At 32.9% G+C, this 25,308-nt stretch overlaps 1 protein-coding gene across 5 annotated transcripts; it reads right to left on the bottom strand.

Moving 5' to 3' along the window:
• Positions 1-100: 100 nt before the first annotated feature.
• On the bottom strand, positions 101-25,308 carry LOC128234347 (uncharacterized). 5 transcript variants are annotated; one of them, XM_052948531.1, is made up of 21 exons: positions 25,155-25,308; positions 23,723-24,013; positions 22,511-22,653; positions 20,715-20,901; positions 19,837-20,154; positions 18,700-18,899; positions 18,128-18,242; positions 17,246-17,380; positions 16,943-17,068; positions 10,696-10,980; positions 8,406-8,548; positions 7,884-8,070; positions 7,034-7,351; positions 6,532-6,734; positions 5,778-5,892; positions 4,979-5,113; positions 4,261-4,389; positions 3,788-3,983; positions 3,536-3,552; positions 2,217-2,325; positions 101-1,725 (listed from the first exon to the last, which is right to left on the bottom strand). In XM_052948531.1, exons 1-20 carry the CDS (start codon positions 25,222-25,224, stop codon positions 2,249-2,251), a joined length of 3,390 nt encoding a protein of 1,129 aa, XP_052804491.1. In that variant the 5' UTR covers positions 25,225-25,308; the 3' UTR covers positions 101-1,725; positions 2,217-2,248. The 5 variants fall into 5 exon arrangements, 4 of the variants coding, with proteins under 4 accessions (XP_052804491.1, XP_052804492.1, XP_052804493.1 ...); XM_052948532.1 differs by having other exon boundaries at positions 20,107-20,154; XR_008260933.1 differs by lacking the exon at positions 3,536-3,552.

Here is a 25,308-nt window from a genome sequence, read left to right as displayed (position 1 = left end):
CTGTGAAATGGGCTATTGGCTTATCAATTAACTATCTGATATAGTGTTTGCCTTTTGAAAAGCATTTTTTTTCCATATCAATTTACAAACATACACGCCATAAAAAGAACAACGGCTGCATTGTTTATTCGTTCATATAACAAAAACGATTGGAATACAAAATAAACATATTTGTTTCAACTGTTACACAAACTAGCATTTAACGATAGTCTTGTTGAATGGCACCAATAATACAAAATAAACAGGGACGAGGCCATATCATGACACAGTCTTAAGTTACAAGTATCAATACAAAGACCACAAAGGCGAATTATTGTACATAGCTATGTTGTTGCGACCATCAATAGTAAATTGTTGTGCGATTTTCAATATGTTTGACAGTGGCCAATGTACTTGACATCGTTTCATAGTTCACAACGGGTCATACAACCTTATCAAAGAGCTATAGACCCTTAAAAATGCTTTCAAAATGGACAACAATTTCTACGTTGAACTTTGTTCTTTTTATCTTCCATGAATATAAAGAAGCATATATGAAGTACAAACATGAAAAACAAACAAGATGACTAAACAATTTGAACATAAACATATCGACTCTGTACACAGCCTTCACATATGTAACAGAAATATTTAAACGGAATGATAAATAATCTCATTTATTCTTGTGAAACCGTCATTGAACACCCTGCATTTGAGACATCAATGTGAGATAAATGTCGCATCAATAGATACATTTGTGTATACCTTTTAATGCAACGACGCCATATTCTAACTCAAACACGTATATCACGCATACAAAATAATTGATGCAACGCCATTTGTTAAGGACTGGACACGTGGTGACTCCATATTGTTTCATATTGAGTCACTAATCATTATACCGTACCAAAATGACGTGTATTTTCCCATTCCGATGAAAAAAATGAAACCTTTCCAATACAGTGATCAATGTATACAGGTTTCTGATGTGATGAATTCATTACGAAGCTAGAAGGTGACCCGATATGGATTATACTGGGCGCAGGAAAACATATGCCATTGAGTTCTTTGGCCTGTATATTCCATATTAGATCACAAAATGACTCCTAACTTAAAGTAATAATTCATTTTAAATAAAATGGTTCTTAGATGTATCAATATGTCTTAAATAATTGTGCTTTAATTCAATTACATAATGTATCAATGTAACTGGGCACATCTTGAAATAGTTGCATGTTTTCATTAAAGCAGAATCTAATGAATCCTCACAATAATTGCAATAACTGAGTACACGGTTCATGTTTACGAAACCGATTGAAATGTTCTATCCCTAATATTTTATACAAATTATCTCATAGATAATTTATAATCTTGTCGTTGTAAAAAATGATTACATGTAATAAAATATTGTCTATGGAGTTTTACATTTTTTACAAACCCGTTCATACGGTCGTGAGTAAAGTTTGGATAATACAGCATTTAAGCAGGTTTTTTTGTAAAATTTATCTATAATCTTCCAACTGCAACAGCAAATAGGGCTTATGTTAAGCATGAGTTTGCGTGACCCCTTAGCATACTGGGCCTTCACATCAATTAAAGTCCAGTTACGTCCCTATCAGTCGGCTGTCAGTCGACAGAAAGAAACAGCGTCATTTTGGAGTGTTACTTGCACTGGTGGCTGGTGTTTAGAAGAAGTGTCTGTAGGAAGATAAAGCATTTAACGTGGACTTGAGTTTCTTCATGGACCTGTAATGAAATTAATTAAGTTTCTTGCAGTATGATAAATGACGATGTGAAGAAAGGCTACTATTGCAATAGCAATTACTGAAATAGATAGGAGACAAATTGATAAGCATTCATAACAAAGTTTGTCCATTTTCTTTACAATACAGATAAATAGATAAAGTTCATTCAATATGTCATCTGCATTATAACGATATATGGTGGTATGCTATGTACAGGTACATGACTCAATTCATTACCTCGATATGATTAATAGGTAACACTAGATGTATGTAAATCATTAAAGGGGTTTAGGAGATTCCCAGCGGACAAGACAGTATGAAAACGGTTAATGTCATGGGAAATAAACATTGATAACTAAATGCTAACTTCATAGACAGTAGTGTTATGCCATTGCGTATGCCTTAGGTAGCATCCCGTGTAAGTCGTAAATGCTCTTTTTTATAATAATGTTTGTATTCTATCCGATATGTGATATTATTGGCTTTTTTTACCTGCATGCATCATGCAACTGGCCGTGATCGGCTCACTCCACACTATCATAAGTTTGTGTTTGTTGGCCATAAGTGGACTGTGAACCATCACTGGTGACATACACAGGACCTGGTTGTATCAATAAAAAAAAAGAATAAACACTGAATGGTCAACACATAATGTTATTTTGTTTAAATAAGTCTTGTTATACATATAATTATTTAGTGACTATATAATATATATATATATATATAGACTTGACTAACCACAAGTAATTTACTCTTTTAAATAGTATTTGAAAATAAGGTTTACAGTATTGCGTTTTAAAGGCTATCGTAGTAAGACGTTAAGTTAACAGCGCTAGTTATATATCACGGCATGTCAAAAGCAATACAATTATTACAAATCAATCAAAATGTCGCATAATGGCGACTTCCTTTTTGATATAAAATATTCTACATAAAAGAAAGACATTATGAAGTAAAAACATTCTTCGTCTGCGTATACATAACGACTGGTGATAAAAAATTGCGTGGACTGTTATTATCGCTTAAGCATGCATTGATTTATTTTATACATATATTTCATGTTTTATATTTAGTCCTTTGTCTACAAAATACGAATCAGCGTTGAAATATTCTTAATTTAAACTAATATATTTATGTTAATTTCAACGGGATATTAGCCCTCGTTTGACTCCATTTCAAATCACGACTCCGTAAATGAAATGGTTATCATATGACACGTGTTTTATCGTAAAACAAACACAACCGGAGCATTTTAATTGAAAAAATGATTAAAGCTATGCTTGTCGTGTTTATCTGTTATTATGTTATATAAGTTTCATTAATCATGAATATTATCTCCCCAAAACATTTAAACCTGACAAATCGACGTTCTGGACATCCCGACTTGGCTCTTGTTAAACTACTATTATTCTGTAATAAACAAACATGGATTAACATGTGTTCACCTGTTTCAGTTTGAACTTTGTTTTGTGTTTTAAAGTGGTATGACAAGTCCACGTAATTTTGTATCATCCTTCGTAATATGCGTGGTAAAACAATAAATACAATCAATGAGGTGGTTATAAAGAAATAAAAGAGAGGTTGCGAAACACGTTCGTGTACTTGTGTAAGTGGCAGTTGAGTTTAAAAAGTCGTTTTTGAAATTCCCATTTATACCTTTTCTTTGCTTTCGGAAAGGTAATTCTAAACGTGTACAACGTAGTGCCCAAACAATCCTAAGGTACCCTTACACGTGGTGTTTCGCATCCTTTCTAGTATACTCGACATGCAGATGTTTCTCATCCTTTCTTAAATACTCGACATGCATTTACCTAAAGGCTGCATATATCTGCAAAATACACATTTAAGCATTTTTGTTTAAGCGAATTCCAGTGTTATACATCAGTTTATCATTTTTATATTGCACTCTGAAGATAAAAGCCCAAAATATTTTCAAAGAATTTCTAGAATGAAAACAATGTCGAATTTCCAAAAAGAAAAAACTTGGTCAAATCATGTTGATGTATGGACCAATTATGCTTAAAATATCGACAGTATAAAAACAAATAATACTCTAGACTTACAAATTTGGTTCCTGAAATTGTAAATCAGTATACTCCTCGCACTTCGGTGTATTCTGTCGCTTTTTTGATACTATCACGTATGCGACTACTAAAATAACGACAATCAGAACAGCCACACTACCGCAAATAATTCCGATCAACATGGAGGATGAGACGTCATTAAAATGAGGAGCGCTTGGTGTCGATAGTCGCTGATCTACAAACAAAGCATAAGTCAGATTCTTCATCCGCCTTATTCAATGCATAAACATAAAAATGAAGAAATGAATATTTGTGAACAAATTGCACTTTATGCGCTTTTTACCGGAAACGAAAACATTTTCTAATTGTATATTTTATTGGATTCAATTGCGTTATTTAATCAGTTTTTGTATATTTGTATATATAAGGAGGACTTTTATGATTTGTTTATGTGTATGTGAAACTTGAATAAATGCACCACAAAGCAACACTTAAAACAAACACATATTTACCTTTGACAAAGAAGACAGCAATTGCATTTACTGCCGAGCCAATTGTGTTTTCTGCCATACACGTATAATTATAATGGCCACTTGAGTTAACTCGTATCTTTAATTCAAGACTGCTTTCTGTTTTATTACCTGGAAAATATTTTGAAAGTTTTTGTAAAGCAGGTTTGTACATTATGTTCAGTTTTTATTATAATGAATATATGTTACATTGTGTTATAAACTTGCATTGTGTTATAAAACACATTTCATTGGTAAGTCAAATATTGTGCAAAATTGTTGTGATTGTTCAGAAAAATGATACCACTGAACAATAGGTACCTGTATCTGTCAATGGTAGATAGTTACAAACAATTATCAATATGATCATTTGACATTAAAAACCTTTTCGATATTAAATGAACGTTATTAAAAGTTGTTGCTTATTTTGTTATTTCAAGTTTTCTGATTGACCGAAGTCTCTCCCTACTGAGTATATTTCCTTATATTTCCAATATTCTGGATTATCAAGTATTCGTCCAGTATGGCTATGAGAGTCCTAAAACCATAATAACTGTTCAGCCGGTGCAAGTGACATTGTTATAATAACCATAAATATTAATAAAACGTTTCAGGTAAATACTTAAAGTACTCCCCCAAAAAGTATGTACCTGTGTTTTTCAAACAAAAACACATGGGCAACAATTATAATTTGCTATGGTATATCAGATCAAACTCATACCTATCTCTTTCAAAGACGTGTTCAGCCATTCGATCTTCGCAAATGGGTTCGCGTCAACTTGGCATAACACGTTAACACTGTCATCAAAGGACCTTACTTCGGATTTATCAGATGTAAAACTGATGAATGGTTTGTCTAAAAACGGAAAAGGGAATTTACTTCTTGACCATTGCTCTTCTTCACGGTCAAATAGTGTAAACGGAATGTGACTGAAGGGGAACTCACTTTTGGTATGCAACATTTAGTGTTTTTTAGGAGTTATTGGTATTCAAGAGGGTGGTACGAGTTACGCAAAAGTTAGAATTGGCACTATTTGGTATAAAGAAATGAACAACAGATTTAGATAATTTGCTAGGCAGAGAGACAGTAAGGTAGTTGGTACGCATGGGTTGAAGGAGGTTACACACCCGATGTGGGTTCTGATGATACAATAAGTATTAAGATAAATATTTATAAAAGTAGAAATTTTACAGACAAACTCGTTAACTGAATATAATCTCACTTTTATTACATACTTTCTTAGGTAGAAACTTAGATTGAAGAAAAGTACGATATATTGCCAACAATCAGTTAATTTCATAGACCGCCTAATAATGTTGTTTCAGTAAAATAAAAATTAGGCAGGCAACTATAAACAATATACATGTCCTTTACATTCGATGACAAGGTTCAGGATTGTGTTTACTCTTTAAAGTTCACGCAGCTGTCGATGCTGAGTGTTTTGCATTTTGGTTTTAAATATTCATGTTATAGTAACCATCAAATAAAGATTATCAAATAATGCTAAGTAATAACTTACATGTAATGTTAAGTTTATATTTTTCCATTACTTTGATCTCTGGAAACTCCGGATTTTCCAAGAAACACGATAGTGTTTCTCCATTGTTATGTCGTGAGAGGTTGGCAGATAAAATCTACAAATGGCCAAGGAACATCAACGATTCAACTTTGAGCTTGTAAAGCGATATTTAATGGATCAATACACATTTTGATTTATATAATAAACTAAATATAGCAAGCTGAAAAAAAGGTATATAGACATATATAAAAAGACATATTTTTGGAAATTGTCAGACTAGTAATTGGTGTCATGTCAAAACATGTTTTACACAAAACACAGCATGAAACTTCCTTGACCTTCAAAACATGGCGTCATTTTGTTATTTTAGTAACAACCAAGGGTAATTTCCCCGCTTACATAATAAACTAAACTATTTACTTCTGCTTGACGCTATTTATTTTATTAACACACACTCTGTAAAGGGTAATAAACAATAAGCGTTATATAAAACATAAAACCGTCATGTTTTACTTTTACAAATTATACGCCGTATAGTGAACTCAATGTGACGTGTCTGCATTACTTCATTTAGAATAACGTTGTAAGCGTCGGGCGTAACGTGTCAGTAAAAACATAAAAAATAAACAGTCCTCAATTATCAATTACCTTAGTCCTTATATATTCACTTAATTAATGAACGATTTACGCTTTAATCGTAAAACGCTACTTGTTACACAAACATATAACTAAATAGTTCTCAATTATGTATTACCTTAGTCCTTATACGTCCAGACAATTCTTCATCTTCTTTCTTTTCATGGGAGGTTTCATAATTATTCACATTTGACGAAATGTTCCATCTTATTCTACTAACTGGATTAGATACGTCGCTTGTACACTGGAACACGAGTCTGGTATTACCTTCTGCATCGTTGGTTCTCTTTAATTCTTCAAGCAGTAGAAACTTCGGTGGGACTGGTTGAAGAAATAATACAATATTTAAGTGACCAGAATGATTTAATTCATGTGGGGACATATGCATTCAATTTAGTTAATAAAATTCACACCAATTTCGGTGCAAGTGATCGGTTTCTAGTCTACATATTGAAGTTATATCGCATTCTTATAAACATGTGATTTACACACTGTACTTTGTATATTTGAAATATAAGCAAACTGTTCATAGTTTTTGCTATTTTCCGTATTAATATATTGTTTTGTCAGTCCATTCTCACTGTTCATCATAGGAAACTCATTTACTCTGATATACTTACATAAAACATCAATGCCAGAAGTCGAGCAATGAGTTTTCATTATCTGAGTGTTTGTGTGATACTCTCTAAACTCAACACAACAAGTTAAACTCCTGGAATTGTCATATCGACTGAAAGTGTTTTCTAATATTGTTTCAGCATCAACTGTTTTATCGCCTTTCATTTGGGAAAAGTTGTTGCTTGTATTGTAAGTTGTTGCATTGTACATGAAGTAGAGTCTTGGCTCCGGTCTAGCATTGAAGGTTTTGCAAGTAATATGTGTTTTTTCTCCTTCTTTAACTGAGCCCGGCAATATAATTGTAGGACGCGATGGTTTTCCTGTAAATCAAAATATCAATTTAATTAAGTAATTTTTTATTTTTTATTTTCTTCCTTCTTATAATCTAAATGAAAATATAATGAAATGTATTGAATTCGTATTTATTGGTTAGTTGTTATCTGAATATGTAACGTCGTTCTTAATTGGTTCTTGAAATCGTTAAAATATATATATGTCTCGCTTTATAATAATATTGACGTATCAGGGGAGTTTGCCTAAAAGTATGCCAAAATACACAGTGAGAATCAATTGAACAATAATAAAATATATACTATCGCCAAATCGTTTTGACGTTAAGCGAAGTATCCCATGATAAGACACGTTTATTAATAACTTACGCATAATGTGACGTTTGAGAAATGTCCGTAACTGATGTTGAAAAAGCTCCTGGCCCAATCTCTTTGCTTTCTCTTTTTGATATGAATTTAAACAATGTTTCATTGCACTGTTTCTGTCTCTCTGTTGTTGTTTTATCACATAATATTAATTTTATTTCATGTTATATAATATGATTAAATTTAAAGAACTTACGCAGAATGACAAGAGTGATTGATGCTGTTTCCGAATGTTGGCCATCTCTAGTAGCCTCGCAAATAATGGAGTGATCTTTATCTTCTTCACTTGGCATGTATGCATAAAATGCTCGATAAAAAGGGGTACATTCCATAGTCACATTGGGTACATCTTGACCATTTTTCTTCAGCTTCAACTCCATGTTCTTCAACAAGTACATATTAAACTCACATATAGTTAATGGTACCACGCAGAAATAACAAACTATGAGTTTCGTAAGATTCTATTGTATATCTTTAGCATTGTCTAACTTTCAAACATTACATTAATTTGTGTATAAAAAGTGCATTTAACAGAAGAAAAAAGAAAAGAAAAAAAGACACAGAGTTATGCTTTTCTTCAGTGCCATTCTTTAAATCCACTTTTGAGCGTAACATGATTTATCTGTGTCATAACTCAAATATCTCTAATTGTTTTTAAAAATAGAGGAACCATTAATAACAAGTGGTTTAATAAATATTACGAGAAAAAAGTTGTTACCATGTTTTTCTCGCTAAATCCAAACACAATACATTCAACTTTGTTGTAGACGCCAACAGTTCCAACCAGGCATTTTGCACAATCCATCTCTGGGATGTTAACGCTGTCAGTGAACTGGGGATTTATGGAAGGTACCTTTTGCTCTGAAATAAACATCACGATTGCACAACGTACTAACCACCAACTTATGTTTCAACTATATGTATGCTTGTTTTGTCATTACACCTTTGTCGAAAGTATGTCGCATCTTGTTTAAAAATGAAGCATTCGGCTTTTTATTCAAAAATAACACAGACAGACATGTGTTTTCAATTTCGCACAGACACTTCCATTGGGCAAATCTTAAGTTCAGCTTGGTATTACTTTTTATGATATTTTAAGACAGGCTATGTAAGGATATAAACGTTAACAATGACAACGAAATTGTTTGATACAAAACATAATAACGTATATCAATATATTTATCCATGGTATTCTTGTCTTCCTTAACATACCTTTACAGTGACAGTTTAATACGTAATGGATATTGTTTATTTGTTTTTATTATATTGAAACGTTCAAGACCTCTTAATAAAGTATAACGTTTAAAATGGTTGAAACGAGTTTTGTTTACTGACAAGATGTCCCCGAACTTTGTTTGCCCCTCCCGCTAAAATATGTATGCATGAGAAATTTCAACATTATAAATACGAGCAACATTATTTTTTCAGTTTTTGAAATATTGCTTTCCCCTTCGTTTATTTACTAGCTGAAATAAATTGTCACTGGAGTTAGTTTTAAATTAATATTTTCTTCGCCACATTTAATATTATATTGTCGTTATTCATTTTTTTGTTGTTATTTTTTTTCTTCAAGGGAATCTTACATGGGCTTGTCTCTAATGCAAGACAGTCACGTTGGCTTTGCAGTTTCGATAAACAGATGATTGTTGAACGTATTAAGTTACAAATAAATAAAGACTACCCCCATAACAACGAATCTGAGAAATAACAATAAGCGTTGTTTATGATAAGTTCTAAGGCTAAGATTAATGGTTACTTGTTCTCCTTGATTTACAGACAAATGTCTGTCAACATTCAAAGCTCTTCTTGTTTTCTTTGGTAACAGTCAAGGTCAATTTTAAAACAAAACGACTTTTGCATTTCTCAAAAATGTGTGTTATTTATGGCATATACCTTCCTTCTTTTTCAGGCACTGTCATAGAAGCATGACGACAACGTCACAAAGTAATCATACACTCCATTTCGCTTCATGTTTTATGCAATTATCATTGTACCTAAAACGCCGATCAATATTGTAATCAAATATTTTAAAGATACTGCCATCCCAATGGTTCAAAATGATTCAACCATTATCAACTTACCTTTTTAATTCAACCAACTAAGACATTGTTAAGAACTATTTATAAAAGCGATTGGATAACTTCTTAGTACATTATATCGACTCAATTACTCTTTCACGAATCAAAAACTCCAATCAACGACAAACTGTTTCGTTGCAGCAACTAAACGAGATACATAATAGGTTAACCGAACCATAAACAAGCTTAACAAAAGATTATAAGTCATAGGAACTAGCTCGTTTGTACGCGGTTTTTAAACAACTTACTTTTACAGTTAATACTTTTAATATGTAATCACAACCATACATGGTTTGATGCGATGTAGTTGCATAACCGTTTATTTTAAGTAAGTACAAACTAGCAATCTTTAAGTTTTTAGTTTCACTAATTTGTGTTAACTGCCGACATTCTGTATTAGCCATTGTTTTTTTTCCGAACGGCTGACTGTTGATTTTCTAAAATAAATGTATTTGGAAATCTGGAGAAGTACTGCCTTTTTATTGAACAATATATAATGTTGACCCTTTGAAATATTTAACAGTACTGTAGCTAAATATTGATAGTTTTTAATGGAATATTTTATTGATTAATTCTGTAGATAATCATTTACACATGATCAATATATATATCAATGATACTGTTCTACTATGCGTCTGTCATCTGTCTTTATAGATCCTTATCGATACTGACCTTATGATAGCAATAACGACAGAATACGTATGAGGATGTGTAGAAACATATATTTTAAGCAATTCTGTGCAGAAAAATGATAAACATTTATAAGATATAAATGGTTTAATCTTTTTTTTCAAACGACACTTAAGTACCATTTGAACATTCCATTCATGCATTCATTCATGGTGAATCATGCACTTTACAACACAGATACCACATAATATATGTAAATGAAATATTATTATTATTATTATTATTTATTTTTTTTATTACCTTTCACCTTCACTAAAACTTCAATCGGTGGTAAACACAATCTGTTTCCCAAATCCGCAGTGTACCCGCCGTTATCCTCAGCTGTGACGTTACTTATTGTCAACGTGACACGACCTTGTTGAACGACAACAGAGAAACGCTGCAGGTTGGTGTCTAAAAGTATAGTTCTATTTTTCCACCATCGGACCAAACTTGTGTCATGACGTCTGATATTTGAGAACTCTAGCCTCACATCGTCACCTGGATTTATGTGGTCGGTGTTTAAGGCCCGTAATGTTCCACATTCTGCAAAAGCAAGTTGAACATTTGATAACAAATACATAGTGCTATAGTCAAGATAATTGACACTTATAACATTATTAATACTATAACTGGACTTTATTTGTGGATCATTTTTTGATAGATTTATAATACCATGAAACAATAACAACGTACTTTTTTAGGGTTTTAAATATTATATTATCATTTTTTTTCATGGTAGCACATAAAGCAATTTACTATTTTTTACCATCAATCTCCGTATTACCCCTTATATATAAAACGGTATCTGTTCTGAGATATCACATATCATGCCCCTGTCTAAACACAAATCAAATTTTATTCATGGTCTATCAAAAAACTTGTGTTATTATATTCAGAAAAAAGAGATTTTCTTTTGTACAAAAACACTTGATTAAGAAAATGTATGCAAAAATGTATAAAATGGAATGTATAATCATCAGACTTTTTGTCTTTAAACCAAATGCGGCCTCTCAAATACATCATAATATATAGAAACATTTAAAGCAAACCCTGTCTGAAACGAGGATGGAAGGAGTCGGCTTTTCTTATAGTTGTCAGTTTAAGGCATCATGTCACGAGATAAACGCGACCAATCTATTTGTATTCGAGGCAATGAATGACACGATCCTTCCATCTTACGGTAATTGCGGTTCATGATACTGATTCATTCAGTGTGATATAATACAATATGCGCTCGTCAAACACACATGAAGAGGGAAATAATGATTAAAGACGACTATAAAATGTACAGTCAATAAACTCATTTGATGTTATTGATATGTGTAAACGTCATTAAATAAGGTGTCTTGCCTGCGCACTGATGACTTGGTAGATAAAATAGAATATAAACAATGTTACAAAAGAAAAAAATATTTTTCCTGCTACTTACGACACTTCAAATGAACAGGATGTAAAGTAGATTTAAAGTATAAGATTGAATCATCGACAAATCAAAAGGAAGGATTTTGATAGTTCATTTGTTTATGTTAAGGAATAAAAAAGATGAGTTATGGTTGAAAGCACCTCAATACCCTTCTCTCTGATAGCAAACGTATTTCAACACAAATTATAGTTTTGTTCTAAAGTATGTCGATTAAAACCAATGCACTCATTATACACACCCAACTGTTGACAAATTGATTTTGAAGTTTTTCGTAAATTGTATTTTGTGTATATGTGTTATAAAATTATACCAATAGCTGCCTACCATTGCGTAATGGATATAGTGCCCAACCTCAGACTTAGATAACACGACCACATCATGCTGTACACGAAACAGTTAGTTTTAGTTTTATATCTAATTGTTTTATTATTAGTTTTATACAAACAATATGTGTATATCTTAACGAATTGCCAATATATATATATATATATATATATATAACAACATTTTCGAATAATTACACCAAAACAACAGCTAACGACGTGTCTTTAATATTAATATTGTACGCTACTTTTCTAATAAAAAATCGTTGTTCATTTCTCGATAATCTTTCCTCGCAGATAGCCGGCGTAGTAATAGAACATGATATAGAATACAATTTTGAATTGATCATTTACCATTATGGGAAACAAAATGCAAGATCACACAAAATGCAATCAAAATGAATTTAAACTCTTAAAAGAGTTAAACAAATAAACCGTCGTAGACAAGTGATCATTGTCATTCATTGTCTTGCAGTTACCGGATCAACCAAAACAACTAACAAGTTAAACTGCAAGATAACAAGATAAATGTTACCTGCAATGGCGCCTTGGCGCATGTGAGTTTAAGAGTGCATCTTTAACTTTTTGAAGCTATACTATGATATGCAAGAATGATAACTGCAGAGCTAGTCCTTTTATACAATACTTATAACTGCATGGCTCGTGCTTTTTTTATAAAAGAATGATTCCTGCCTTGTCGGTTTTTTTTATATAAGAATATTACTCCAGTGCTTGATTTCTTTTACACAAAAGTGCTTGTGCTTTTTATACTAGAATGATAACTGCAGTGTATGTGCTTTTATACAAGAATAGGCACTGTATTGTTTGTTTGCAAGAATGATAACTGCAGTGCTTGTGCTGGTATACAAAAACGGAATCCACAGTGCTTGTTTTAATGATACTAGAATGAAAACTGCAGTGCCTGTGCCTTTACTATAATAAAGAGAACTGCAGCGCTCATGTTTGTTAGACAAGAATAATTACTAAAGTGCTTATGATTTTTAGACAAGAATAATAACTGCCGTGCTTGTTGTTTTTTACATGAACTTAAACATCAATATGTGGCATTTTATGCAGGACAGATTACAGCAGTACGTGTGCCTTTTATATGAAAACGATGACAACATTTACGACTCACTAATACGCGCAAACAACTTTCTTGTTTCAGTATTTTTTAAAGATTAAGTCGCTTAAACAAGTTCCCGGATAGATGAATTCAATTATTAAGACGCATCAAAGAGATACCCATGCATTGTAATTAGATCGTTTACATGCGTATTTTAAACGACTTACTTTTACAGTTCAAATGTAGCCATATAAAACAAACAGATTTAAAAGACAAAGTATAATGATGGGTTTTCGAAATTAAAATTATGAATGAATTAAATAATTTACCCACGATAAATATCGATCTTAATAATACTATTCACATGCTGTTTACAACAAAGATTATAGGTAAATCACATTAAATACAGTTTAAATCCGCAATGTATTCATCATCACTGTTATCCTTAACTGTAACGTTTCATGTAATCAATGTGACACACAGTTGTTGACCGTAAATTGAAAAATGCTGTGAGGTGGTGTCTATTTCCTTTTTCTTTCTTTTTCTATCATCAGACCAAACCCGTCTTATGACTACTGATAATTGAGAAATCCAGTCTCACATCGTCACATTGATTGATTTGATGGGTTATTAAAGAGCTTTAATGTGTCGTCCAACACAGATCCATTCAATGTTTATATCTGAGCCATATCGATTGTAACGTATGTAATTCGTCTAATATCTACTACAATACCCATTCCTGCTTGTTGTGGTTCTCATGAGTTTTACAGTCTGATATAAATACAATATGCCCTCGTCCTACACGCCTTGAAAAGGGGAAATAATCATAAAACAAGACTTAAAATGTAAAGTATATTTTCACATTTGATGTTATGTTATGAGTAAACGACACTGTCTTACCTGCACATCGATGACTTGGTAGACAAAATAGGACATAAACAATTTGACAAATGAAAAGTATATAATCCATCTGTGCTGCTTCAAAACTCACTGTGATATCAATCAAGAAATGCAAACGTTATCCTCAATTTTTCACAATCATTAATAGTTTCTTACGACACTTAGGACGAAAAGGATGTAGTAAAAGTGATTTCGAAGTATAGAAAAGTTAACTGCAGATAATGTGTTTATCCTACATGAACTATAACAGCTTGTGTGGGCTTTTGTGCAAGCTAGATAATAGCCGTGCGCGCGTTATTTATACAGGAGAGTGGATGCAGTAGTGCGTTTCATGTGCAAAAAAGATAAATACGTATGCCTCAGATACATGGGAGAGTACTGGCATGCATTGCGAACTACTGTCGTTTTTGTTGTCGCCCATTGTCATGTTTTATTGCACCAAAAACTCCCGAAACGTCACGACACACTTATGAATGATACAGCTCATCTACAAATTGCTGCGATAAAGAACGCGAGGACATGAAACTTTTACAATTGGTCAAAGGATTCCAAGATTTTGACAGAACAATCGTGAGATCAGTAACACATTATATTTGAAAGTATATAAAAACAGTAGGAATGCGGCGTTACTGCTATCCGACTTTGTTTCACTGCTGCCTTCAGTGCAAATCTTTATTGTACATTGTGACATTTTGATCATATTTAATTTGGTTTAGAAAATGAAACGTCTACAAAAATTTTGAAATATAGGTCAGAATCAAACGTTATTGCATGAGAGTACATTAATACAATATAATTAGGAAAACAAAGTTAAAAAAACAACATTGTAATATAGCAAAGTAAAAGTTTATTTGTATGAACATGAACAATGTATCATTAATGTTCGCACTACGGCTCTGAATAGGATTACATTTATTATATATTAGGTAAATGTGACATCGATTTCAACTAATTGAAAAGGAGCAGAACTACGTTGAAAATAACAACACAAATAAGCTTTCCAAGTAGGATAAGTGATTCACGTGTAATATATAAATCTAGCAACGTTACATCAATACACAAAATGTAATCGGGTCATTGTCCACGTGGACATTCATTTAACTAATCGCCAAACACAGATCCTTTCATTTTAGCTGTTTGAGAAAAATCAATTGAAACGTATGTTGTTCCGACGTCTAAATTCACTGTAGGCTTCCCTCGCGAGGAATCCTCTGTTGGTAGATCAAGATCAGCGTAGAAAAGTGCTCCATCCTCGGCCTACATTCAATAAAACAGACAAAAACGTTCATCAATTCGTTACGATTATGTGTTAGGTTATGCAAAGCTTAGTTTCAGATATATTAACTACTGGATCATTACTACAGGGAATATAAGACATATTTTCTGACGTACCAGAGAGTTTGTAGTTTGCCTCTCGTCCCTTTTAACAACACAGGCGTACTCAACCGGTTCAGCAATAGCTTCAGGTGGAACATCACCGTGATTTGAACCAGCCAGATTGTCGTACACAGGACCTTTTCACAAAAATGAAGAATTGAACATTTTACTGATTAATTAAACTAAGAGCACCCATTAACTTCCTAACTTGAATTTGTGAATTCAAACTTGTAAATGTCTGCTCGCATCTTAATTATTGTCAGTAATATTACCTTTCCGCTAACCTTCAGTGCCTTCAGTAAAATTCGCTTTGTTTGTTAATTGTTAAATAAAATGGTATTTCATCAATAGCAAATCACTGACAATACTGCTAGAAGCAATGCTTATATTTTTGTGGTACACAAGTCTTTAAAATATAAAGAGAGCATTCCAGAAGATCAAAGATGAAAGGTCACATTTGAAATTTAACAGTTTGCATGCAATTACCTTGCGGTTGAAAACTCCTGCAAAAGACATAAGCGAGTATGATTAGTTTATGATTATATCAACACCAGCCCTTCAATATAAACTAGTGTGTTCGTCTCATACATAATCAATGCAGGTTACTAGATCCGTATAGAATTTGTGTTTTCTATTTGATCTAAGGCAATTTCAGTTATTGGTAGTTTTTAGGGGCGTACATGTTTGATCTTGGCTACGATCGTTTGTTGACAATGAGTTAATTTAAAGAAACACAAACATCAACTCATTCGAACAGAATTGTGTTAATGCAAGCCTGCATTAAATCACTTAGAGAACCATACAACTTTCTACGATATCTGACCCTATAAATGTGAACGACTTACTGAATATTAAATTAGAAAAAAAAACTTACGGTCGTCGCTCCTGAATATGCACACTATAAGAACCTTCTCTCAGCGGGGTTTTCTTTCTTCTTTTCGATAAAACCAGGCACCCGACAGCTAAAATTACTATAATTAGCACCGCGAGGCAGCCACAAATGATACCGATCAACAAGGAGGAAGAGTTGTCTTTACCGGTTGATGGTGAAGTGGGCCTTGGAATCGGTATTGTTGGTTTAAGTGACTTATCTATAACAAATAATATTTGATATCTAAATCGATTAACAATCGACCAGTATAGTCGTGCTAGAGTTATGACGGTGCATGAAATACATAGAAAAAATGAGTCGACAATATACATTAAATACAGTGAGGGGCTGGTATGGGCGATTTATTTGAAGTTGTAGGGCTTGTTTTCAGCCGTTTTATAGCCATTATTATTTTCCCAAACGCCAAAATGTATCATCTTTTTATATTAGAATTCCAATCAATCATTAAAATGATTCAGCCAAAAATGTATACTAAATCGATGTTTCACTGACGTAGATATAGAAAAAAATACAAGTGAACATACCTTTCACCAAGATGAAAATTTCATTCACCGCCGAACCAATTGTGTTTCTTGCATTGCAGGTGAAGTTATGGCGGCCAGTTGAGTGAAATTGCATGTCCATTTCAATGCTATTTTCAGTCTTCTTTCCTAATTAAGGAAATGTTAGTTATACATACAAAATCTAATGACTTCTTTCCCCTTAGATTTTTTTTTCATATTTTTAACAAGCGTATAGTCCTATTGCTCTGATGTGTACATCTTACTCTTTAAAATAAAAATAAAAGACGTTCTACAATCTTAGAATAATGGGACACATATAAGTACCTATATTATTAGAAGAAGTGTTTGTCCATTCTATCTTAGCTGGTGGGTTTGCGTCACATTGGCATAAAACGCTGATACTGTCATCCACGTAGGAAGTAACTGGGGAACTGGGAGAAAAACTGATGAACGGCTTGTCTGAAAGCGTGAAATAGAACAGCTGGCTTAATGCCCAGAACTTATTAAAAAACGTGATAAACGACATCTTTATTATCTTTCAAACGAGAAATACTAATAACGTGATCTATTAGTCTCATAAGCTAACATGTTTGTTAACTTTAACATAATTTTTAAAAAACCGACCCATTGATAGCATCAGGTCATGGTCATATACAGAGCAATATTGCCGCAGTTATGTTAGTATAATGTTGAACCTAAATACACAATAATTTGCTGAGTGTCAGGCTTTACGCCATGTAAACAAAAATGGACATTGTAAGAGTTTTGGATGCAGAGTCTCTGTAAGGCCTTAGTCCATGTGCAGTATTATTAGTGCTATGCTTTTGTAAGGCATCGATTCATGTTCATTCAACCATAATCATAGTTCACATTTTAAATGCCGAGTTTATGTTAGGCCTTAATCCATGTTCGTTCAAATAGGGTCGTTGATTAACCTATGAATGCTGAATTCTATTTCGCCTAAATCCATATGCCTTGAAATACGGTCATTACAACAGCTTTGAAGATTGAAATTCAGTTATGCCAAAAACTAAGTGCCTTAAAATGTGGTCATCGTTAGGGATTTGTTACTGAGTTTCTAATATGCCTAGATCCCTGTACGTTCAAACATGATCGTTGTAAGAGCTTTTGATGTTTGGCGTTCTGAATTTTAAAATTATCATTTTGTTGTTTTCATTAAATACAAAAAATGAAGTGTTAACTTACAAGTAATGTTGAGGTTATAGGTGTTGAATATTTTGATTTCTGGGAATACAGGATTTTCTATGTAACATGAAATTGGTTCTCGATTGTTATGTCGAGTGAGATTGGCAGACAAAATCTGCAAAGGGGAAAGAAATAGATCAATTGAAAATTGATTCTGTAATACAATAGTAAGTGTTATTGACATCGATGGATCATTCAAATGTCATTTAACGTATCCTTTCAGAAAATATCATGCAATAAACTGAATAACACCAATTATGCATACAAATCATTGATGGTGCTATAAAGTAACAGTTAAGCGAATTTCAAACGTTTTCCCGCTAAAATAAATTTATGCTTAACTGTTTGTTTCTGCTTTTCACAGATAAATTCATGAAATCACAAAATCGTGAGTGCAGTAAATACTAAGCGTTAATCTAGCATAAATTAATATGTCATAAACAATTTAAAACTATAACGATGGATTCAAGGGGCCATTATTTGTATAACAACATTTTAAATAAATATTAATCTTAAAACGTTACTTATACGTATAAAACATATTGTTGAAGACATGCTCAATGATGAATTACCTGAGCCCTGACATTTCCGGATAATTGTTCAACCTTTTCCTTTCCCTGAGAGGATTCATATTCAAATTTGGACGTAATGTTCCATCTTATTTTACTAACAGGATTAGATACGTCGCTTGTACACTGCAACCGGAGACTGGTATTACCTTCTTCATCGTTGGTTTTCTCTAATTCTTCAAGCTGTATAAACCTTGGTGGGACTGATTGACAAATATTTAAGTGACAATAATGAATAAATTTAAGTGGTGACATTTGCATGTAATTCTTTTTTTTTTAATTGTACACCAGTTTTGGTGCAAAGGGATAAAAGACAAGTTCGCACTTCTAAAATGTATCACATTCTCAATAAATATATACATTATCCATAGTTGTTTATAACAGATGTACATACAGTTCATTGTTTTCTCCCACCTCAGATAAGTAGATCCATTAATTTAACCTTGCTAGAAATTCTTATCTTGCCCACGAGCGAAGATAAAATGCCCGTATGGGACTTCTTTTTATGGTCACCACATTGTAATTACCTCCCTTGTTAAAGACTGTCGTCTGTAGCGCATCATGGAAACCTTGTCTTGTGGCAATATTTAGAACGCTAGTTAATTATTTCTCGCTTCAAATGTCACCAGACAACAGTTTTCACACACCTTTCAAGAAATAATGCTTTACTCTTCTTAGAACTATTTAAAGACCGATCAGACCTCGGCGAATATCCATGACAACCACGAATTATCGCATATCCGTACGCAGTTATTTTCACTAAGCACAAAAGAGTTCCAGCAAAGAAATACATTTTTTCCTTAATTTTGTTTAACCGAGGTGGGAGAAAAAGCATCTACCATAGCCGCTCGTGTAAGATAGGTTCATCCCGACCCTCGCGCAGGGTGTTTTGTGGAAACTCGGTAAACCTCGTTTCTGCAAAACACCCTACGCTCGGGTCGGAATGAACCTATCTTACACACTCGGCCATGGAAGATACTTATACTTTCTACTTATTAATACATAATCACGATAAACAATCATTACGCTCTATTTCGAACAAGAATGAACCGAAAAAATTGTCCGAATAAATGTGTTTTATCCAGTTTTACATTTCAATGTGTTTAACACAACAAACTCTTTTAGCAAAATTATACTTACACAACACATCAATGCCAGACGTCGAGCAATGTGTTTTCATTTTCGGCGTGTTTTTGTCATACTCTCTAAACTCAACACAACAAGTTAAATTCCTGGTATTGTCAAATCTGCTAAAAGTGTTTTCTAACAGTGTTTCAGCATCAACTGTTTTATCGTCTTTCATTTTGGAAAATGTGTTGCTTGTATTGTTAAATGTTGAATTGTATATGAAATAAAGTCTTGGCTCTGGTCTGGCATTTATGGTTTTGCAAGAAATGAGTGCGTTTTTGCCTTCTTTGATTGATTCCGGCAGAATTATTGTAGGTATGGATGGTTTCCCTGTTGATAAAAATAGAAACTTTATTATTTTTTTTCGTGTTCTTTCTTCATAAAATCCAAATTAGAATATGATAAAATGAATTACATTTGTTCTAAATTTGAATTTAATCAGGCATTATATATATACATGAATATACTACATCGTACATATTTTTACAAGGAATAATTGAAAACACTTTGAATCTATTTAAAATAATAATGTCGTATCAAGGTATTTTGCTGACCTAAAAGAATGCCAAGATTCATTTGGACAGTTATTTGACCTACAATGAAATATTAATTATCGCAAATAAGTTTCACTTCAAGCAAACATTTTCTTGATGAGACACACTCATTTACAATTAAACCATTATGTGACGTTTTTAGAAAGGACCCTATCTGATGTTAGAAAATCTCGTTGTTCAATCTCTTTGCTTGCCCATCTCATTTCAATCTAAGCAAAGTTATATCACACTCTTTCTGTTTCGCTGCTGCATTCTTTATCATATTGTGTAAATACTACTACTAATATATGTTCATGTAATATAACAGTGTTATTACGGTAAACTAAAGTAACTTACGCAAAACGAGCAGAGTTATTGATACTGTTTTCGACTGTTGGCCATCGCTAGTAGCCTCACAAGTAACGGTATGATCTGTATCATCTTCACTCGGCATGTATGCATAATATGCTCGATAAAATGGAAAAAGCTCGATAGACACATTGGGAACCTCTTGCCCATGTTTCCTTAGCGTCAATTGCACGTTCTATAATAAATACATATTAAACTCTTATACAGGTCATATAATCCACCAGTTATCTCACTATATGAGTGTTTTCTTTCTTTTTTTAATACATCTTTTAAGAATCATCTTACGTACAAACATCAACATTCTTCGGTGCCATTCTTTCAAGCGTAACAGAAATGTATCTGAATTTACTTTTAAACAACAAACGATTTCTTACAGACAAGTCTTAGCTAGACTCCAAGTTCGTTATATTCTTGAAACGCGGTCCAGACGGTCTTTGAAAGCAACACATAATAAAAATACCATGTGGAATATTCATTCACGTATCGTGTGAACGGTGAAATTGCATACAGCTGTTTGTTTAAGAATGGCAACTGTCGGTAATTAACCACAATCAACGGTATTAAGTTAAGATAGTTTAGATTAGGGATGCAACCGAATGGCAAAATGGATATTCGAATATTCGGTAATTCTTCCGATCGAGTATTCGAATGTTCGATTACCAAAATACATATTTAAGAAGTTGTAGTAAACTATTATTATTATTATTATTCGTTAAAGTGAGCCAGAGCATTTTGATCCTAATTTTTCGTAGCACGGCGAAACAGGATTTCCCAAAATCAGCCTCTGAAATTCCCCATTCCCATTTTCGAAAGAAAAGAAGTAAAACATTTTGAACAAGCAAGAAACAAATCGAATAAAATTCCACTGTATATAACTATGGCAAAACCAAACAAACTTGGAAACTAGTAAAATAATATTATAAAACGAAAATATATGGTGATTGAAACTCTTCTAGTGTACAAAAATAGAGAAAATATATCCTATAACGCTACTCTATACAGTTTTACAGAACTTAATCGCAATTGCTGACGTCAGTTGTCTAAAAGACATTTATTATCATATTAAGCAACTAGTACAGGGACTTTTTGTAGTACCCGAAGATATGTTCCTAAATGGCATATGACGCGTGTTTAGTGTATTGTCAGCGCACTCACTCCTCTGGAATTAAGGGCCAATCGTTGTAAAAATAAGACAAACAAACTTTATACATGACGACAGAGTTTTAGGCAAAAGGTTTATTATTCTGTTTATTCAAAAAGATCGAATGTTCGAAATTCAATACCAATTTTGACATTCGAATACCAAACGTTTGATCGAATATTCAAATATTCGAATATTCGTTTGCATCCCTAGTTTAGAATCAATTTTTAAACAGAGCGATATTAAAAACGTCGAAAAATTACTTGTTATTACACTCTGTTTTCAAATACCACCAAATGACAAAGCCAAATGAAATTAATATCATTACATGACCATAACACGGTTAAACATTAAAAACACAGGACGAGTGTATTGAATTGACTCAAAATGTGTTGATGCATTGACAGTAATAGAAATAAAAGATAAAATGTCTTTATATAATAATAAAAACGTTAATGACCGCCCTATACATGTATACGCAAGTCAATACTGAGATGTTAAGCAACACTCCAAGTCTGGTTTATGATTCGAAATTGTACATTCATTTTTTTAATTATTTTTCTACCTATCGAAATGTGTTTTTGAGGTCTGTTGAACGTTTAAAAAAGTGAGCGAATAAATATTAAGGAAGCTTGTTGTTTACCAGGTCCGTCTGGGTAATCCCAAACACAATACATTCCACGTTTATGTAGACGCCAACCGTTCCCACTAGGCATCGTTCACAATCCAACTCTGGGATGGTAACGTTGTCAGGGAATTTGGGAATAACGGAAAGGACCTTTGGCTCTGAAATGTAGAATGTATTAACCACCGACTTTCAAATACATGTATGCATGTTTCGTCAAACACCCATATCGGAAATTTTGTCATATCCTTGTTAAAACTGAAATTTTCAAACACATCCTTCTAATTTCTATTCAGGAAATACTACAGAACCAGAAAAGAGTCAATTTCGCACATATACCTCCGTTGAGCAAAGAAATTGTATGTAATGACACATAATAAAACATATTAATATAATTATCAATGACATTCTTTTCATCCTTAACATACACTTACAGCTTTAACGACATAGTAACCTGTTATACGTACATGCTATTGACGTATTGTTTATTTCGAGTTCGTCGTATAGGTTAGAGTTTATTAAGGTTTTTTTTTTCATGAATAAGTTACCTAAGGAAGCGGAGCGCAGCGAAACGACTGTGGTTTCTGGACTGGAACTGGACATTTTAAAAAAATTGGTCTGTTGAAACGCAGTCGCGTTACCATTAATTTTGTGTTAGTACAAACTAACATTGTTTAAGCTTTAAGTGATCTACAGTATATTGTGTAAACTCACTAACAGGAAAAGCTAATGTTTATATCAAACGCCTCATATGATTCAAGTCAATAACGGATGACTGCTGATTTACCGAAGGGAATTGATTGAAAATCTTAGAGACAAAACGCCTTCTTATTGGACGAAATCTAATGTTGAACGCTTACAATACTGAACAGTAGCTCAAAGGAAACATATAGTTTTCAACAGTAGATATAAATGATAAGTTATCGAAAATTGTGTAATCTCTGTATATAATCCGTTTAACACAATCTAAACAGATGCTAATGATAACTCTCTACTCTGCTTCTGTCATATGTCCTTTAAAATCTTTAACTCTACTGACCATACGATAGCAATAACAACATAATAAGTATGAGAGTGTGTAGAAAATATGTTAATAATTCTGGGCTGAAAAAAGATATACTGATACGATATGAAAGCGTTTAAACTTCTCTTTTGAAACAGCATTTGAGCATAATTGTTCAACATTTCATTGAAATCATGCGCCTTTTAGGGTTTTTGTTTTTTGATTACCTTTCACCGTAACTAAAACATTACTCGGTGGTGAACACTGTATGCTTCCTAAATCCGCAGTGTATCCACCGTTATCCTCAGCTCTGACGTTACGTATTGTCAACGTGACACGGCCGTGTTGAGCGGCAATAGAGAAACGCTGTAAGTTGGTATCTATATTTACAATTATATTTCTATTTTTCCACCATTGGACCAAACTTGGGTCTTGACTTCTGATATTAGAAAATTCGAGCCTCACATCGTCACCTTGATTGATGTGGTCGGTATTTAGGAGTCGTAATGTTCCACAGTCTGGAAAACCAAATTGAACGTTCATAACAAATGTATGCTGCTATTATAGTCAAGATAATTGTAATGTTGCAACTTGACTTCATTTCCGGATCATCTTTACTGGCTTTTAATGACTTACAACAAAGTAACGCATTTATTGAGGGTTTAAAGATTGTATCAGCTTTTAAGCATGGACACACTTAAAGCAATTGACTCAATTTTAAGACATCAATATAAGTATTGTACTTAAACACTCGACGGTATGTATTTTAAGAGAAACATATAACATTTTCAGTCAAACCAAACTATATATCGAACTCATTTGTTCCTGATCTACCAATTCAAATGTATTAAAATTATGTTTAACAATGAATTTTATTCTACTTTTTAACACTTTCTTGAAAAAGATAACGTTTGCAACAAGACCAACAATTTCAGTGGCGTACCTCTATCATTTTGAATTGTACACACTTACACATAAGCGAGAAATCGATATATTTTCGGTGGTAACGTGCGTGCTGGATTTGTTTATCTAGCAGCCCCATGCCAGATGAGACACGCGCAATAACGTGCTATTTCTATTTTACTTTTCTGTGTAATTAACGGAATGTATGGCGTTTCTATAGAGCGTGAGCGAATATGCAATCATACATTAAAGTTTATCCCGAAATGGATAAAACAACATAATTGTCGAACATTTTTTTAGAGGAACCATTTGACGTCGACGTTATCCTAAAGTTACAACGCATCATGACAACAACGTTGCACGCTTTATTGAGTGACATGTACAAAATGCAATTTACACATCAATTTTTTCCAGATATTGATTATTTAAGGTATATAAGGCAAAATATAAGGAAAAAAATAATTTATTACAACAAACTCACGCAGAGCACGTGTCTACCATGGCATATTAAATATAGTGCCCGACCTTAGACCAAACGGACACGAGCGCGTCATGCTGTTCGCAAACTAGATGTTTTAACATCTTATTGAATTTCGATGCTCATGCGCATGATTATGATTCCTCTTTTGTTATATAAATAAGATGCCCTCGTCAAACACGCCAAAAAGAAGAACGAAAAGATAAAAGACGACGCTGAATATTATTTCATTGTTAATGTTATTTTATGTGAATAGACGTTTAAATAAAGTGTCTTACCCGCGCACTGATGACTAGGTAGAAAAAATAAAATGCATACACATTTTAAAATGAAAAATATATAATCCATCTTATATGCTTCGAAATTGATTGTGATAAAGATCAAAATATACAAAACGTTATCATACAATTTTCATAGCCATTACGACAATGA

The sequence above is a fragment of the Mya arenaria genome, chromosome 5 (assembly GCF_026914265.1).
Source record: "Mya arenaria isolate MELC-2E11 chromosome 5, ASM2691426v1".
NCBI lineage: Eukaryota > Metazoa > Mollusca > Bivalvia > Myida > Myidae > Mya > Mya arenaria.
This window is presented reverse-complemented; position numbering and strand designations above follow the sequence as displayed.